The sequence below is a fragment of the Sinocyclocheilus anshuiensis genome, unplaced genomic scaffold (genome assembly GCF_001515605.1).
Source record: "Sinocyclocheilus anshuiensis isolate Anshui unplaced genomic scaffold, SAMN03320099.WGS_v1.1 scaffold385, whole genome shotgun sequence".
NCBI lineage: Eukaryota > Metazoa > Chordata > Actinopteri > Cypriniformes > Cyprinidae > Sinocyclocheilus > Sinocyclocheilus anshuiensis.
This window is the reverse complement of record NW_015539876.1, coordinates 809306-823112: the sequence shown is the minus strand read 5'-3', so window position 1 is coordinate 823112 and position 13807 is coordinate 809306. Positions and strand designations below refer to the sequence as shown.

The 13807-nt window shown below is 37.2% G+C and overlaps 1 protein-coding gene across 1 annotated transcript; it reads right to left on the bottom strand.

Annotated features, from left to right (window-relative positions):
• Positions 1–4172: 4172 nt before the first annotated feature.
• LOC107685307 (cystathionine gamma-lyase-like) lies at positions 4173–13382 on the bottom strand. Its single transcript, XM_016481849.1, has 12 exons — positions 13093–13382; positions 10914–10995; positions 10742–10837; positions 10516–10625; positions 10264–10398; positions 9957–10014; positions 9794–9871; positions 8139–8291; positions 7573–7694; positions 7440–7492; positions 6777–6915; positions 4173–4623 (listed from the first exon to the last, which is right to left on the bottom strand). The coding sequence occupies exons 1-12, from the start codon at positions 13264–13266 to the stop codon at positions 4609–4611; spliced, it is 1215 nt and encodes a 404-aa protein (XP_016337335.1). The 5' UTR covers positions 13267–13382; the 3' UTR covers positions 4173–4608.
• Positions 13383–13807: the final 425 nt, after the last annotated feature.

The window sequence follows — 13807 nt, the reverse complement described above, 5'->3', positions numbered from 1 at the left end:
TAGAAACTATACAAACTAGAATTTACAGTTATACTTGAATTTACAGCTAGCGTGCAGTGGAGAATGTAAATATTCAAGTGTGTATATGAGCAATATCACTCGAGTACAAGAGCCATAACGGCTCTATATCAGCATGGCTGTGATTAGGCCAGAGTTAGGCCACGGAATTCGTATCAAGGGCATGTTCTGCTTCAGTTAGGTTATTAGTGAGAAATAATGAGGTTATAAGAGAGAAACAATGCGGCAAGACGTGCATCCAAATGAGAGAGAGAGAGACCGCGAAGCTAGACGTTTCTTCTTATATTAACTAACGTACTCTATGATTAGCTCAGTGAATAATTAAAAAAAAACAGACCAGGCTAGAACAAGCGGAGTGATACAAAATTGTGAAAGTGCATTCCTGTAGCGATACCAGTACAATATCTCACGGTTCTCAACCAATCAGATTTGAGAACCAGAACGAACTGTTGTATAAAAATAAATATTTTTTTGTGTCAGAAATGTGATGCCATATATTGTTACTGATAATTATGTAACAAATTACTGTAACATAAAAAAAATGTCTTAAGAGTGTAATGCATCCCAGAAAGAAAGAAAATATAACAAAATGCGTACTCTCCATGAAACTCAAAGCCTGAGTGCCATTACACAATGATAAAGTTCAGCTTTTAGTGTACAGGTAAGTGGACCGTCTCAATGCAGGGATGCATTTGACAATACTGTCCCTCACAAAGAAAAACAAAGTAATTTAACATTGTGTTCCACTGAGTAACCAGTAATCTTCATTCTAATGTGCGTCAGAGCAAAACACTGTAGAAGTGTACACTGTAGATGAACCTTCAGTCTGTGATTCAAAAGATATTTCTGTGTCCTGTGTGATGCATTGTTGAACAGCACAACATGTTCCTTCGAGAATGAGGAATTACAGAGCCGAATCTGGAGTGCTATTGTATTATTTTATTAATAAATAAATATAATAAAGTTAGCATATAAGCAGAGATGAAGGTTACACTTCCTGTCTCTTCATAGCAAGGATAAAGCAAGGATAGAGCAGGACTGCCATGGTTACTCTGTAAGGTTTCATAAGACATCAGCTTTAATTTATTTGAAATTACGCAGTTTATGCCTCCCTCATATTTCGAAGTACACAAAGAAGTGTCAGAGGAAACGATTTGCAAAGATAACATCACAAGAGCCAAAACAGTTTCCTTGATTATGTTTCTCAGAGATGGAAACATGACACGAGTCTATTAGGTGCAGTGGCACCAGCACAAATGAAAGAAAAACTGATGATGAGTGGTTCCATGTACACAACAGGACCTTATTGATTGAGAAGCTCTGAGCTGTTTTTGTCTATTGGAAATTTAGTTTAGCATGATTTGGCAGACATGCTCTTGAACACTATTATGATTGGAGCGCTTAAAGTTTAATAAAAGGAGGAAAGATTAGCATTGACGCTGACAAGGACAAGATGAGCTGATATTTAGTAACCTTTTTCCAAAAATGTACGCAAAGGCCCTTGTTTGGATGGTTACGTTTATGTTACCAGTGGCTTTGGGCGAAGTCCAAGATATAAAAAAAAATAGCATCTTTAAGAAGTGATCAGAATGAACCAAGCTTATTCATAGCTACATTGTGTTTATCTGTGCGCCGTAATGGATCATGAAGAGAAGGTTAAGGGAAAGAGAAAAATTACTCATACAGTGCGTTTAAAATAAACAGATGAACTGCTTAGCAGTGAAACTACATGGGATTAAACCTGCTACAAAAAACATTCACAAATCATACCTTTTTCCTTACATGACCATAATTAAAATCATTGACCATTTAGACATTTTAAAAATGTCTCATCTCTAAATCCAACTGCTTTCTTAAACCAAATGGATGGCTCAAAGTTTAACAAAGTAATTTTCCACTCGATCTATCTGAATGACCCTACAGGGCCAGAGCTGCATATGAACTGGCACATCTTCACAAAGACACTCTGAGGAACGAAATGTGTCATCCAGTAATTACACACATAAAATTTCCAATATGACGCATAATACCAGCCATAGTCACTTTTCGTTTTGTTTTTTTTTTTGTACCTGTAGGCCTACCTACTAATGGAAAGAAACTGTTATTATCGATTTAAGTGAAAAGAAACTTTATAAATCAAAGAAGGTATGAAAGCACAATAAATCTCCGGGGATGAAATGGCTATTTAGAATCACAACAGTTATGATATACGTATAGTTAAAGCCTTCATTTTATCAAATTCTCAAAGGTAAGCTTTTAAGCAGACTTTTCTCGCAATGTAATGGAAGTAGCAACAGTTCTTTTCTTTGAAATTGTGACACTTCTGAGTTAAACAGAACACAGAAAAAAAATCTATCCATTGATTGGATGGAGGCAGATATGAATGTGTTAAGTATTACAAATCAAGTGTATGTAAACTTTCTAACTTCATGTGTGTAAAATCAGTTATTATATGTCAACTTCTGTTCAAGGCAACACTAAAAACAAAATATCATTTTTTAAATCCTTATGACAAACGTATGACTACAACTGACCGTTGCTAGCATAGTGGCTAACATTGGCAGCTAACATTGGTCTGTAATTATTTTAGACCAAATTATGCTGTTGTCCACTTCAGTCTTTAGTTCACTTACTAGTAATAGTTCTGAAATTATATACATTCAAGAAACTGTAAGCTGGAAAGGAAATAGGTGTGCTAAATTTATAATCTCTAGTCAGGAGAAGCATTAGAAGGATTTGATGCTGCCAGCAACCTTACTGTGAAACTGCTGCATAGTAAAAAAAAAATCAGTTGTGCAACCAATAACTGACTAAAATATTTAGATAAATTAACCATCTTTCTAAACAGCATTTTATATTAATAGAAAACTAATCCTAAAATCATAGCATTGATAATAATCGCCCATCATCTTTGCGACAGGCTTGTGGGCACGAATCAAGCAATATCTTTTCTTTTAGATATGTGAAAATTGGAAAACACAGCATGAAAGGACCCTGGCAAGATCAAACATGTATTTTGATAAATGAAAATAACATTGGGTCACATAAGAGGTGCAACTTCAGCTTTGCTCTTGTTCCATTTCATTCTATTACTAGCCTGTAATACGTGCACATTCTGCTCCCAAACTGTATGAACATGAACAAGGTTTCAACCCAGTATATACTTATAAACATTACCGAACGAACTTTACATCCCTGACATTTTGCATACAGTATGTCTGGCTTAAATGAAAATGTCAGTGGCTTTTATACTGGAGATATATGGACAGTAACATGTAGAGTTAATGGTTCCATGCATCAGTGGCGGCTCGTGGGTTTTAAAATAGAGGAGGCACACTAATTGTATTGGTCTGGGCAGGCATACCTGGGTTAATGGTGTTGTGCTTCCTGTGTGTAGTTTGCTAAATGGACATCCTTTGAGTTAGCAAATAATGTTGGTTGCTAACGAGTGCTTTTCATTTGATACAGAATATGACTTGTGGGAAGATGATGGAAAATAGGCACTGAAATATAGTGACAAACAAAAAGTAATTGATATGCTTGACAAACTTGAATTGACTTCCACTGAAATGTCATTTATCGGTAAAACTCTGCATATAAAAAAGGCAAAATGGGCTGTCAGGAATTGAGAAATATTTGGCATCCTGATTAAACTTTTTGTAACAAAATTTTCTTCATTATTTAGTTTCTTACAGCATATCCTAAATGTCTTACATTGCTCAGGAAATTAAAAGACAAAAAAAATCAGCCTCGTCAGGACTAGAGCAGTAATTATCATGTCACAGAAATCAATTCAAGCCTGATAAATGCTGTGGAGAAATAATTACTTCTCAGTTCAAGCTGCCCTTGTAGCATTATTGATGGTGTTATTAGATCAGCTCATTAGATATGTCTTTTACTATTCATCTTCCAATTACATGTGTGATGCTTGTTGACTTCAAAGTGACTGGTTATGGTGTACCACCATCAGAGACGTTCAGGAAGAAGACAAAACAGAGGCAGAAATTACAAATGGCTTTTAATGGGTCTGGTAGCATAGACAAAGATCAGATGTGATCCCTTTAGAACTGAAAATGCTCAAGCCTCTAACCAATATCTAGTATTTCAAATACAAACTGATCAATGAAGAGTGATTTAGAACACTATGAGGTCACTAAGCATGTTCTTTGATGCAGAAAATAAAGACTGTGTAAACTGTGTCTTTTGTGCTGCTTGTCCTTCTTGCTGAATTATCTTGAATCACAGTGCTTACAAAAAAGATTTTTTTTTAATCTTAATTTGTATGATTTCAGATTTCCCTTGCAGTCCTGGCTTTTTCCTGTATTAGTTTTAATACTGGAGCCTGTTTAGAACCCAACTACCTCATCAAACTATAATTACAAAAAATAGAAACACAAAAGCAGTAAATCTCCTGTACTTCGAATATGGCTAATGAGTTTCTTGAGGATATTTGTTCCCTGACAAATGCAATTCCATTTTTTTTCAAGCATAACTGTCATATACTAGGTAAATTAAAAATGTGCCACAAAAGAGTGTCCTTGTCTCGTCCAGATGTGGCACCACTGTTCTTGATTGAGCTTGATCAGCCTCTTACTTTTTTGGATGCTGTTTAAAAAAAAAAACAGGTTGTACAGCATTAGATTAATCAAAAATTTCACAGAAAAAAAAACGTATTGGTTTTAATATAACTAATTAATATTTGGTTGAATAAGATTTATATAGGTATGCAATATAAATATGAAAAACACTATACACACACACTAATGGTTAAAAATTTGGGGTCAGTAAGTTTTTTTGTTGGTTTTTTTTTTTTAAAGTTGTCTCACCGAGGATGCATTTATTGGACCAAAAATACAGTAAATTAATAATAGTGATATTTCATTCCATTAAAATCAACCATTTCAAATATATATATTTTTCTACTTTAATGTTTTGTTCGTGTGATGGCAAAAAAAAATTCAGCAGCCATTACTCCGGTTTTTAGAGTCACGTGATCCTTCAGAAATCATTCTAATATGCTGATTTGGTGCTCAAGAAACATTTATTATAATCAATGCTGAAAGCAGTTATGCAGCTTAATATTTTTGTGGAAACCATGATGCATATTTTTCAGGATTCTTTGAAATAGAACGTTCAAAAATATTATGTAACAATGTAAAAGCCCTTTCTGTCACTTTTAATCAAATCAATGAATCCTTGCTGAATAAAAGTATTAGTTGTGTGTGAAATACACGTTTATATATACATATATACATATATTATATACATATATTAATCATGACAACTCTCAGAAGATTTTAGTATGGTTATGGATATGACAATGTTAATGTATTTGGTCTTGGTGGAATAGATTATATATATATATATATATATATATATACACATACTGTATATCATATCATATCATTTTTACCACCATAAGGTTTGTCCTCAGTTCACTAGCTAGCGCCCCACAGTCTCTGTCAACTGGCCGAAACAGCACCGAGCCACAGAGGCAGTAATTTGAGGCTCACCACAGAGAGTGGTTCAATAAATGCTGTTAACATTAGCATATTCAGCCATTTATTTTTTTAAATGACAGCTCTTAACCTCACAAAAGTGCAGATAATTAACCTACAGTTTTCAGAAAGAATGGAGGAGACTGAAGATCTATAACTCTCAAAGGAAAACTGCGTGCCAGGACCTAATGGAATTTACCCCCTCAGAACATATGTCATTAAATTAAAACACACCGCAAATCACAAAAGCTCTTATTGTAATGATCTCAGAGGGGTATTGGATATCAATTGGATACAAGTCATGATTTCATTTCCATTCTCTTCAGATGAGCAGCAAAGCATGACATATAAAGGGATCAGATATGGAACTAGGGCTGGCACTGAATTGCTGACAGAGGAAAAGGGCTCTCACCTCTGAGACACGATCACTAGACCTTCACAATAATGGGGTGCATGGTGTACCGATGTACAAATCTTATCAAAGTACACTGCCGCACCTTTGCTTTCTAATAAGCATCTGCTCACACGTCTGCACCGCAGCAATACCACTATCAAAGACTCCAATAGAGCGAACAGGCTTCCCGAGAGACCGCACAGCCCACAAACCCCTAGCTTTCTCCACACAAACACGTTTCTATGGGAATAATTCTCAGACTCTGACCTGAGCTGATTTGTCTTTATTTCCTGGAACCTTATTTTGCAGTGCACTTTAGAGAGAGGGGAAATGGCCTGCGCTCTCAGAGATGGCTCACTGAACTTTATGGCCGAAATGATCTCGGTGTTGTCACAAGCTTAAAAAAAGCCATATTTCAGAGAATAAAATCAATTTACACAAGGATGCACCATTAAATGCATGAAAGCACCTTTGGTCCTAAAATGAGGCTCTACAATTAGAAATGCACATGATTACGTATAATGTCTTTAGCATGGAGATAATAACATCAGTGTCATGTACACATAATTCACTGGCCATCTGTAGATCTACTTGGGGCTGGTGACACAAGTGTTTGCCTGGACTGTTATATTTACAAACTTCATTCAAAAGTTTGAGGTCATTAATCCATGGAAATCATGATATATTTGTTATGATTCTTTAATGCATAGAACGTTCAAAAGAAAAGTATTTATTTGAATTAAAAACCTTTGTAATATTTGAGCAAATGAATGCTTCCTTGCTGAATAAAAGTACAAATTTCACTGAATGTATGTGTGTGTATTTATGCATTTATTTTCAGATAAGATGTATACTGAAATACTCACTGCAGCAGCGAGGGCTTGGTCTAGGTCTGCAATAATATCTTCCTCATCCTCCAGACCCACAGACAAACGAACGAGCACATCACTGATGCCCAACTCTTTCCTCTCATCCTCAGACACTGAAGCATGAGTCATACTTGCTCTGGAAAAGAAAAAAAAATGCACCGTGAGAAATGGAGGTGGATGAAATGTTCCCTCAAAAAAGGGTTTTGATTGATTTTGATTTGATTTTCAAGGATAAATCATGGTAACACTGGACAAGGTATGATATCAAGAATACTTAGGGAAAGATTCAGATGTTATCACTGCCATTTTAGTGAATTACTCGTGAACCATAAATCTGTCACAATGTTTCAAAAGCCATCTGGTGATTAACCTTAACTTCGTGTTTATAGTGAAGGCTGTTTACTATAGCCTAAAGAAATATTCCTTTATTAGTTCCTGCTAAATAATGTTCTACAATGAGGAAAACTGTTCAGACAACAAAAGTGTTGTTTCTGCTATTTTTTTACAACAACATTCAAGCTCTCTCGCCCCCTTGTGGTTATTACAACCACAAATGTAAAAGTGAAAATGAATGGGGTTTTTTCTGTATGCTCTGGATTTAAATCAGATTTTCCCTCAGAACAGTCAGTGGATTTGAATAGTAGTGTGCTCAGTACTTACGGGTGCTCTGCTAGACTCTCATAACCACCAAGACTTTCAGCAAGTGCAAACAACTGAAACGCAAAACACAATATAGTTTCTTCAAAAATGTAAGATGTAAAAGACTTCCAAACAACATGAAGCTTCAAAACACCTTTAGATTGCTGAGAAAAGTTGAGGCGTGCTCCAGTTTTCCTTTGATGTAGAAAGTGATCATCCCAGGACAGCCTGTGCACTGTCTCTTTGTCAGCTCATGCTGAGGGTGGGATGGAAGACCTGAAGGAAAAGAGGTGATCATGAGTCAATCAAGTCTGACTGGAATATTTAATTAATTTTGAACAACACAGTTCAAGACTGCCCATAGGTGGTATTATACAAATGAAGCACCTACACTCCTAAACAAAAGTTTGGGATAAGTAAGAATTTTTCTTTTAAATACATTTTTTAAACATTTTTTAACTTTTATTCAGCAAGGACACTTTAGCCTAATCAAGTGACAGTAAATAATTTTACATTGTCAGAAAAAATGCATTTCTAAATCTTTAAAGAAATATTACCAACCCTAAACTTGTTCGGTACTATATATAAATTCCCAAAATCACACCAATACAGTATTATTATCGAATTTGTATATTCAGATGGGTTATTTGAGAATTTACCTACATGTCAAAATCACCCAACATACACTTCTATATGAAGTGACAATAATATCATAGACACCTGGGAAGATGACTCTGTCCACTCTTGGATCGGCCTCCAGAAACTGTGCCGCGGCCATTGCGTTCTTAAAGTGCTGCTTCATTCTCAGGTGGAGAGTCTTCAGACTCCGATTGCACATATAACAGTCAAATGGAGAAGGCACAGCCCCAAGACCTGAAGTAAACGGGGAGGAAGAGAGATTAAATCAAACATTACAAGTTCTACTTCTGCTATGCAGTTGACTCATTTTTATTGTTACAGTCAAGGATAAATCTGCAATGCGTTGCAATAAGAATCTAACAGAAAGCACAAGGTTTAATAATCACATCAGGACTGCAACAATGTGACAGGTGGGAGGTATGGGATGAAGTTGATAAAATTATAACTTGCACAAATTACACGAACAGCGATTAAACCATTTCAATAAAGATCACATTAAAGGGGTCATATCGTGTCCATTTTTGGAAGACCAAACAAAGTAGTTTCACTTTCACAACGAAAAACATGGCAGCCTAGTGTGAGTGGAAGCCGCGGCTTAGCGTGAGCTGAGGCCGGGCTAGAGTGAGCAGAGGCGGCGGGGTTGAGAATGGCGCGGCCGGCGGATCCGACGAAGGAGCGGCAACCACATGTGACGACCCCGGGCTGGACTCCGCTTCGTCCACGGTGAAAGCCAATCCGGCAATCCACAGCACTAAGTTGATGTATTCCTTCAGCGACCTGCACAGATCAGCTCTAGGCATGACGAAGCGGATATCATCCTCTTTTGGAAGACCAAACAAAGTAGTTTCGCTTTCACAACGAAGCACACAGCGTCTTCACGACATGGCGGCAGCAATACTACAGTGAGAATAAATGTTACGCCTTCTTTCTTTGCATGAACATTTGGGCGGCGTTATGCAAATCTTCCCACATAGTGAGGTAGATATGTGGGGCGTGTTAGAACGAGCCGTTTTAGGTAGGCGTGGTTAACTCTTAACTTTTATAAAGAATATCTCTTTGGATTTGAGACTTTAGTCTTTGCAACTTTACAGATCTTCTTTATGCACCAAGAGCTTGTAACACTCCAAAGAGAAAGGAAAAATTGAAATCGCATCATATGACCCCTTTAAAATAAAGGTTATTGCAACAATATTTCCTGACACTTCTTCTGAGCTATGTACTTCGAAATCAAGAGGGAAGGGAAAATTTCTCTCTTTTTTACATAACTGCTTAGCAATGTGACTACATGTAGTAACAAAAGGGAAATATTGCCAGCAGATATTAATATAGGATATTACTTTGACCTGAAGACAAGTAACTTTCTTTTCAAGTGAATGAAGGACATTTTTCTTGTTCCTTACAAAAGACTCCCAATAGTTTAGATAAAAGTACTTCATTCTTGCTAGAATTCCTTGTTCACAAAGTTATATCTGAAGATTGCACCTGGTGCTTCTCTTGGGCATGTTAAAACACATCTTCTGCATATTTATGTACATTATAACATTGAGCTGAACCTTTAACACTCTTAAGTGATAAGCTCATAGGCCTATGATCCTTTGGCCTTGTGATTATCTAAAAATATAAACAGAAGAAAATAAAGAGAGGAGCTGTTTGCATACAGGATGTTATAAGGATGTTATCAGCCAGATTTTCATACTTAAATCTTAAAGGCTCCGTTTAGATTAGTAGAGCCTTACCATTCTGCAAAAACTTCAGTCGTTCATAGAGATCATCACGGTTGAGAGAAATCAGTCCCATCACAACATCACTGTGACCTGGAATTACATGGATAATTTTAACTTTGATAAACAAACTTTCAGTTATATAAAAGGCTAACCTGATTTTATTATTTGTTTTTACCATTCATGTATTTTGTTGCAGAGTACATGCAGATGTCTGCTCCAAGTGCAAGGGGGCGCTGTTCCAGGAATGAGAAAAATGGTGAAATATTTAAATCTATCCCTGCACTGGAATTTTATGATACACTTCATCTGTACTCAATGTGCTTTTAACTTTGTTAGCTCACTTTTTAATTAGTAGCATAGTGTGAAACATTAGGGCTTTGCCCTATGAACATGGTAATGTTACTTTTTGTTCTCACATTATATTTATACATCAAATACCAGCAGCACTGGGTTATGTATTAAAATAATGTCAATGTTCATACCTGGAAGTAGGCTGACATGAAAGTGTTGTCCACAACAACAATTACGTCCTTGTTGTGCTCATGGACAATGTCTGCACAGCCCTGGATGTCAACAACCTTCATTGTAGGGTTTGTGGGCGTTTCAATCCATACCATCTGTAGAAATTAGAACAATTAGTATGCCATTTTAGTTAGAGTGGTACTTCTCAAAGCTAATTACTCATCCATCCACTTTCCCACAGTAATTTTTCAAATGCTTTCTGCCAGATGTACCTTTGTATTTGGTTTTAGAGCTGCTTTTATCTCCTCTATCTTTGAGAGGTCAGCAAAAGAGACATCAAAGCCAACTTCTGCAGCTATTTTTCTGAAATACCGGTTAGTTCCTGGTGGGAAAAACATGAAAGACATAGTAAGACTCTCAGCTAAATATCAGCTGTTCACTCTCTTTTCGCTTAAGCCCAATTATCATTTTATTTATTTTTTAGAAGCAGTAACTCACCCCCATAAACATCATTCATGCACAAAATTCCATCTTCAGCCTTAAAAAGATGTGTGATGGTCAAAGTTGCAGCCAATCCAGAGGCAAGAGCCATACCTATTAGCAGACAGAGCTTTAGGTTTATGGCAATGTCATATAACATATAATACAAATTTGTTGGTGATGTACTCACAGTATTGTGCACCATCCAAAGCAGCAACTGCTCTCTCAAGACAGTTTCTTGTGGGATTTCCACTCCTGCTGTACTCAAAACCCTGGCAGATAAAATATTAGAAAAAATTGAAATTCAACAAAGCATTTTATGCTTTACATAAACTAGAATTGTGCAAATAAAATGTCAAATCTGTGAATGAGCAATAAGGGGGGAAAAAACACACTTCAAGATGTAAATCCACAGAAAACTCTAAGGCTAAGTTCACACTAGACTACATGACTTTAAACGTCAGCAGATCGCTGTGCTGTTCAGACTACATGACTTGATTGTCTGTCTTTAAGTCGTTGTGGTGTTCACACTACGTGACTATGTAAATGATCCGCAACCGGGGGTTACACACTATATGAGCTGACAACAACTCTGTCACCCAACGACGCTACAAACTGTTTTGTCACGAAAACACACGCGAGAATTGGAACAGGAATGATGCGAAACAACACATGAAACAGGAGTTGTTTATTTGAAAATGGATGTCGGGAAGAAATTAGCAATGCAAGCTGTTTGCTCGATGAAAAATTTTGCTCCATTTATTGTGTCCAAACTTTTCTTTAAGCCATGTTGCAGCTGTTGTTTTTCTTCCGGTGACCTCAACAACCCATGCCTTGCTCTCTCATTGGCTGTAGCTCGTCACAACACCTGCCACCACGTGATGTCGAGTCGGCCGAACGTTCCAGATATTTGGCATGCTAGATATTTGTTTGCTGTTGTTGAGGTGTCGACGATGCGACAGCGAGCCTCTTTGATGCGTCTTTGCCGAGTGCCGATCGCCCGCTGATTTTCCCCCGGTCACAGCCCGACCTGTCGGCGAGCTCGTTAACTTGCAAATCGGGCTTAAAATCCTGTAGTGTGAACTAGGCATAAGTTAAAAACATACTGTTGATTTGTGATGTAACTCCTTTACAAAGAGACACAGATAACATACGAGCACATGCTTTTACTTCAACCACCTGGCTGTTCTCATGACTCATGTTGTTAATAAATATTCAGTCAACTTGCAGCTTCTTTGCTGATGAAAAGGTATCCTATTCTTATCCTTTGACTGGTTCCAGAGGGATTTTGGGTTGAGAGACCACTTTAAATCAGCTAAGACCAGCTTAAAATAGCCAAAAACAGTTAAAGAATTAGTTCACTTCCAGAATGAAAATAATTTACTCACCCTGCACTTGTTCCAAACCTGTATGAGTTTCTTTCTTCTGTTGAACACAAAAGAAGATATTTTGAAAACTTTTGGTATCCGAACAGTTGACAGGCACCATTGACTTCCATAGTAGGGAAAAAATACTATGGAAGTCAATAGAGCCCATCAATTGTTCGGATACCAACATTTTTCAAAATATCTTCTTTTGTGTTCAACAGAAGAAAGAAACTCATACAGGTTTGGAACAAGTGCAAGGTGAGTAAATGATGACAGAATTTTCATTCTGGAAGTGAACTAATCCTTTAAATTACCTTACACTTCTTTCAGCAGGGCAATTGAGCGCAATAATTAAGTAGGCTACTTGACGGTTGACCTCAACCTGTGGTGTTGTCTTAAATGACAAGTAAATTTAGTTCAATCGCCGAATTACATAAATAGGCCTGGCTTGAGATTGGAATCTTCCAACAAAGTCGACAGGTTCTACATAAAAACACTTAAGCCAGCCTAAATAGTTTGCGGGTCAGTCTGGACAGGCTGAAAAGTTCCCAAAGGCCATCTAAAACCAACCAGCAAACTAGCTTGGTAACGTTAGACTATTTAAAACCAGTAACGTTAAGCTAGTTTAGGCGGGTTTTTCAGCAGGATATGAGATGCTTTGTGCTTAGTCACCGTGCCATTCACCTATACATATTTAACTCAGTCTTTCATGTAGTTACGATTGGTTTATTAATTGATATTCATTCATTCATATTCATAATAATAAAAAAACGTATTTCACACTAAAAATCCTGCTACTGTTCATTTCACGTCAAATCCATTAAAAATCCATGAGAAGTGCTACAGAACAGTCGCGAGCTCTATTTGTCACTCGATCAGTAACTTGCACGCTCCGATCATAACAACAACTCACAAGCTACATACTCAAATGTCGTGCTAACACGAAACAACAATGAATATATTCTCAATGTCAAAACCTTATAAAATACCTCAATGACTTACCGCATGTTTCCCGGGTTCGTGTTGTTTAAAGGTTGTAGACAGTGAAATAAGAGGCACTACGGCCCTTGAGTTCCACTGCTCCGGCTCTGAACCGACGTGGACCGCGTCTGTAGCGAATGATTTGAAGAGCGGCTGGTAGCCGGCTGAGCTGTCGTTCTGCCTGTATGAAGCCATGCGTGCTCCGGATATGACTGACGCTGAGACACCGGATCGCTGAGATCACAGAAGAGTGAGCGGCTCTCATGTACAGTAAATAGTTTACAGTTCTACGCCAATCACTGTATGTGTAGAGTAAGGGAATGGAGTGGATTGGCGATCACAAAGGGGCGTGTTGAGTCACGTGATCAGTCACAGTTCATAGTAGTCTGATGATGCAACTTTTACATGACATAAATAATTTAACGGTCCACTGAGTGCGTTCCCAATAAAAATCCAAGTTTATTTTCTAGGATTTCTCATCTATCTATCTATCTATCTATCTGACAATCAGTTAGAATCGGTATTACACTGAAAAAAGGCAGCCTAAAATGTTAATATCTAGATTAACTGGCTTTATTCAAGTAAAAAATAGGCTTAGTATCGCTGAATCAACATTAAAGTAGGCTACTGTATACCAACAAAAATAAATCTGATAGGTTAAATTAGGCAGAAATAGCTCTTTAAGGCCAATTCACACAGCACCGACAAACGCCAACAGACACGTTGGCCGCTGGAG

What these genes read in the sequence shown, in the direction of transcription:
- LOC107685307 (XM_016481849.1), bottom strand. Translation starts at nt 13,266, where the DNA reads ATGGCTTCATACAGGCAGAACGACAGCTCAGCCGGCTACCAGCCGCTC. An exon ending in CATGAATGATGTTTATGGGG is followed by an intron (nt 10,626 to 10,741) that starts GTGAGTTACTGC and finishes TTTTCCCACCAG; the next exon opens with GAACTAACCGGTATTTCAGA. An exon ending in TCATGTCAGCCTACTTCCAG is followed by an intron (nt 10,015 to 10,263) that starts GTATGAACATTG and finishes TTCCTGGAACAG; the next exon opens with CGCCCCCTTGCACTTGGAGC.